The following is a 5000-nucleotide window of genomic DNA, read 5'->3' on the forward strand; positions in this document are numbered from 1 at the left end:
TTAGAAGGAAAACAGTTGCTTGGTATCAGTCACACTCTACCACTGAACCAAACCTTAGCACTATCAATAAATGGGAGCAGGGTTGCTGACAGGTGGGGACAAAGGGGGCAGTTGTCTCGGGCCCAGGAAGAGAGGGGGCCCACATTTTGGTCCTCATTACATTGCATGTATTAGGCAGTGGGCCCTTTCAGACAACTTTGTCCTGGGCCCAGCCAAAGCTGTCAGCGGACCTCTATGGGAAGGCCGTGCATCCACAACCTTTAAACATTTCCAGTTTTGAGGTGCCTCATACATCTTTTGTCCATTAGTAATCATCATTAGTTCATCCGGAAATCTACAGTGGAAGAGTTCAGATGCAAAATCCCCTAAGTGCCATTTCAGAAAATAATCTTAATTCATTTTTATTTAATACAAAGCTATCAAAATTGCAATTTTATTTATGTAATATAACTATTTCTATGTATTATCAAGTACATGAATGTAAACCAAACCAACAACGGAGTTCTCTAAAAATATAGAGGTGCAGGTGTTCAGAAATGGAGTTAGGGGGTTTTGCATCTGAACTCTTCAGTTGTAGTAATATTTTTATGATCATGCACTGACTATCAGTGGAGCAACCCTTAGCAGTAATGATAAAATAGCAGAACCCTACAGCCATAACTTTTCACCATAGGTTTACAGTTCCTACCTTTCCATCAAACATTACTTTATTGTCAATTCTTATTTGTCAATTCTCAGTAATACGTACATACTGTATAACACATTATTACAGTTACAAACCTCAGTCCTATGGATACAGTAGAAGAGTCCTCCATCCATAACTTTACAATATACAGTTCCAACCTTGACATTCCAGCATCCTATGCAGTGGGGTGGGGTGGGGTGGGTGTGGTGGGGCTGCCACCGCTGCTGCTGCTGCTGCCACTGCTGGTACTCAACACAGGTGCCGCACATCATCGCCGCCTCTGTTTACGCTCCACGTGAGCGGAAATTCTGTTTACTTATTGAGGCTCCTTTGGAATCTGGGTGTTTCTAGTGTCACTGATGATTTTATATAGATGTTAATGACCGATGTAGAGGTGCAATCAAGGGGCTGGGAATTGGAGGCAATTATCGCGAAGAAGCTCTGATCTCCACGTGTAGTAAAAGGCGGAGCAAAGACTTACAGAGGGGGCTCCAATCACAAACGTATTGTTGCGGCTGACGTTTCTCGCAATCCCCAAACGAAGCCGTGACGGGAAAATACTTCATAACTCTCCCCCCAGGGTCTTGTGGAGGAGCTGAATTATTAGACATTCACTGGATGGACCCTCAGAGGGCCACATGATGTGAATTGGTTTAGTTCACTGCGGTGGTAGTGGTAGTGCTGTGCTTTTTTTTTCTCTTCACCATGAAATGAAATGGAACCAAATTGTGATGACTTTTTTTGTATAAAAAACTGAGTAGAAGATGATAAAAAAAATAATGATAAAAACTTGCCATAGGCCTACTTCTACTCGTTGGTTGGCACCAAACTTTAAAATGAAAAACCAAACTGTATGTGTGTGTGCTGTTTTTTTCTTCTTCTCAAGTTAGTGCTGAGTGTGTCTGAAGAGAACTGAACTGGAGGGAGCGTCACACACGCGCACAGACACAGACACAGACACAGACACAGACACAGACACACACACACACACACACACACACACACACACACACACCTGTACAGTCATCCCTCTAAAAGAGCAAAAAACCACACATGGAAGAAAGCCCAGAACGGATGGCACATCTCTGCTAGGTGTGAAAAGCTAAACTTCTTTCGGCTTGCCGTGGTTTACCTGAAAATCAGGATGAGACCAGTGCTTTTACACACTTTTCTTCTCTCTCTCCCCTTGGATGATTTAATTAACAAAGGTGTTAACACCGCTGATTTATTCACCCTTAATTATCGGTGCAGTTCAGACATGCTGCAAACAAGACCAGAGAAATAAATAAATAAATTACACAAGGAGCAAATAGCTGCTCTGTTAACCGAACCAAAGTCTCTCCTGATGCTGAAGAAAAAAGAAAAAAAATCAGGACAGCCTTCCAGTTGGTTCCTGCATTTGAAAGTCTGAACAACATTGTTTTCAGGGGAAATTATAAAAGCATTGTTATTATTCACTATATACCGTCACAGCATCTTTTCATGACATATCAGTTTACATTAGTGTGTCATTCTGTCAACTGGGTCATCTGGGTCACATGAAAGCAAAGATTCTGGGGGTACAATACAAACAGTTTAATTGTGTCATTAACAATCAATTACCACTCCTAGTTATAACATTTCTGCATAAAGAAACAGAGAAACACTTATAAAACAGTCAGTCGTAACAAAATAACTGGTGTTCTCATTGCATTAAACTCATAAAAAAGAAACACTTTTTTATACAGAGTATTTTGTACAGGGATAGCTTTTTGAATTGGATTGTTAACCAAAGGAAGACACATGGCAAACATTTAATTTCCACACAAATTGCATATGTTGTTGTCTCTAAGGTGTCCTATAAGTTAGTAATTGACCTAAGCTTATTTGCATGAGTAAAAATTGCATACAACATTAATTGTGAAGCTTGTAGCATGAGTTGCTTGACATACAGCACTTTTTTCATAGGCAACCGTTAAAGCACATTTTTTTTCCATTTAAAACGTTAAGACACTTTTTGATTTTACTGCCCATCAAAATTACACTTATAAATAGAAAAAGTCAGTAAAATAAAAAAGCGCTATGTAACAGAAACCTTTCAAATCATAATTACATTGTCAGAACACTGAATGAATAGCAAATAAATAACGTAGGACGAAAAATTCATGGAAATAAAAACAAAAAACAAATATAGGTTGTGATTCACATTTCTTTTTAACTGCATGGAGATTCCGAAAAGTACAGTGACAAAGGTTTGCAAAATAATCTTAACATCGGCAGTGCCATATAGTACAAGGCATTTGTTGGCATAGTTTTTCTTTAAGACTGTATATTTTTTACAATTAATATATGTCTATATAATATATTTATCTTTTCTTTCCAAACAAAGGATAAGATTGAGCTAAACTCCCCAAAGAGCCCAAAGATCAGAGGGTCCAGAGTTTGAGTGATTTGTCACACTGAGTTGTTTATTTATTTGTTTGTTTATTTATTCATTTATTTTTTTAAGAGAATAACAAATCAGTCAGCAGGTGCTCGACTCCGTACCTCAACATTAAGGCCTGGTCCTCCTCTTTGCGTCCGTTTCATATGCGATTAAAAATTCCAGTTAACACCACATACGTAAACATCTATCAAAGTCTATCAAACTCCATTGAATCTTTTTTTTTTTAAATGGTAAATCAGTAGCTCAAAATCAGTGTAAAAACAACAGACATCAAGTGCAGTCAGCAATTATCCACAGCAACAGACTTAGATTTTTTTCCTTTTTCTCTTTTATCATTTTTTTGTGCAGGTTATTCAATGATGCATCAGTCTTTACAGTGAATAATACAGGATTTACAAAATGGAGGAAAAGCAGAGCGCTGCAGTGTGAACTGAGTCTATCTGCAATCAAGTCCATCAATGTTGGCCATATGATGCTTAGAAAGAGAGAGAGAGAGAGAGAGAGACAGAGAGAGAGAGAGAGAGAGAGAGAGAGGGAGGAAAAAGAGAGGGATAGATGGAGTGAGCAACAAGAGAGTAGGAGACAACCACACAGACCACACACTCACACACTCAGACCACAGATCTACAGGAGCAGGGGTGGTGGTGGTGGTGGTGGTTGTGGAATAACAGTGCAGGGAACAGGAGAGAAGAGAACGGCAGGTTCAGAGTGGATTGAGAGCTGCGGTGTGCTGCCGCGCTGCCTTCTACTCTTTGGCCTCCTGTTCAGCCTGGTGGGCCTCGGCGGCCAAGTGCTCCTCCATCTTGATGGCGAAGATGGTGCTGCTGGTCTGCGTGCTTTCATCCATGCCATCCATCAGCTCCCCGCCGCCCTGCTCCTTGAAGTCTGTCATCTCCTGGTCGCTCCCTGCACCGCTGCTGCCTCCGCCCCCGCGAGGGGACCCCGAGGTGGACCCCGTGTGGGCGTTCATGGCGTTGGTGGAGGCCACGGTCGCGGCGGCCATGGCCACCGACCCCGCCGTCACCGCCGACGTCACCGTGGCGTGGGGGGGGAACCCGATGATGGCCACTGGCGCCGGCGGCTGCTGCTGCTGCTGCTCCTTGCTTTTGACCGGGTGGCTGACGTAGAAGCGCTGGTTCTGGAAGAACTTGATGATGGTCTGCTTGGGCAGGTCCAGCTGGGCGGAGAGCGTGTGGATGGCCTCCTCGTCCGGATACAGGCCTACGTCCTGGATGAAGCTCTGCAGGATGCCCAGCGCCTCCAGGGAGATGCGGCTGGCCGGCCGGGACTTGCGGCCGCCGCCACCGTCGTCGCTGCCACTCTCGCTCTCGGCCGGGGAGGCGGTGGAGGGCTGGCGCGGGGGCAGCCTAGGGCCCGTCTGTTGCTGCTGTTGTTGTTGTTGTTGCTGTTGCTGCTGTTGTTGTTGTTGTTGTTGTTGTTGTTGTTGTTGTTGCTGCTGTTGTTGTTGATGGGACTGGGATGATAGGGACTGGGACAGAGGATGCTGCAGCTGGGGGAGAGGCTGTGGAACAAAGAGGGGAGGGGGGAGAAAAGAAGAGGGGGTGTTAGGCATTATATTACATCCCATCACATTACGTTTAACTGACACTTTTGATCATAGCGACTTAAAAAAAGGGCACAGAAAGTAACATGGTGAGATAGGGAGTACAGCAACATACAAATAATAGTGTAAAGGAAATACAGCGTAAAGCAAAATAAAAAGTGTTTGGGAGTACACAATATGTAGGCATGGTAGTTTGTGCAAGTATTATGTTATGGGTGGAGCATTCATTTCAATATCAATACAAGAAAGTCTATTTCTTTGGTCTACCCAACGATCCTGAAGAGAGCACTCCTTTTACATCTTTTTTTTCTTAATTCGGATAATTT

General features: G+C 43.2%; 1 protein-coding gene and 1 long non-coding RNA gene across 15 annotated transcripts in view; one reads left to right on the forward strand and one right to left on the reverse strand.

The window, feature by feature from the left end:
• Positions 1-5000, forward strand: part of LOC134449455 (uncharacterized) — a 39723-nt gene that overhangs the window by 26979 nt on the left and 7744 nt on the right. The window lies entirely within an intron of this gene.
• The window catches only part of satb1b (SATB homeobox 1b), a 91581-nt gene continuing 88661 nt past the window's right edge, over positions 2081-5000 (reverse strand). For all 14 annotated transcript variants that reach the window (XM_063199405.1, XM_063199400.1, XM_063199402.1 and 11 more), the window contains one exon: positions 2081-4632. In XM_063199405.1, the coding sequence (XP_063055475.1) occupies positions 3856-4632 (777 nt within the window). In that variant the 3' untranslated portion in view covers positions 2081-3855. The remainder of the gene's footprint in view (positions 4633-5000) is intronic.

This window comes from Engraulis encrasicolus, chromosome 5, assembly GCF_034702125.1.
Source record: "Engraulis encrasicolus isolate BLACKSEA-1 chromosome 5, IST_EnEncr_1.0, whole genome shotgun sequence".
Lineage (NCBI taxonomy): Eukaryota > Metazoa > Chordata > Actinopteri > Clupeiformes > Engraulidae > Engraulis > Engraulis encrasicolus.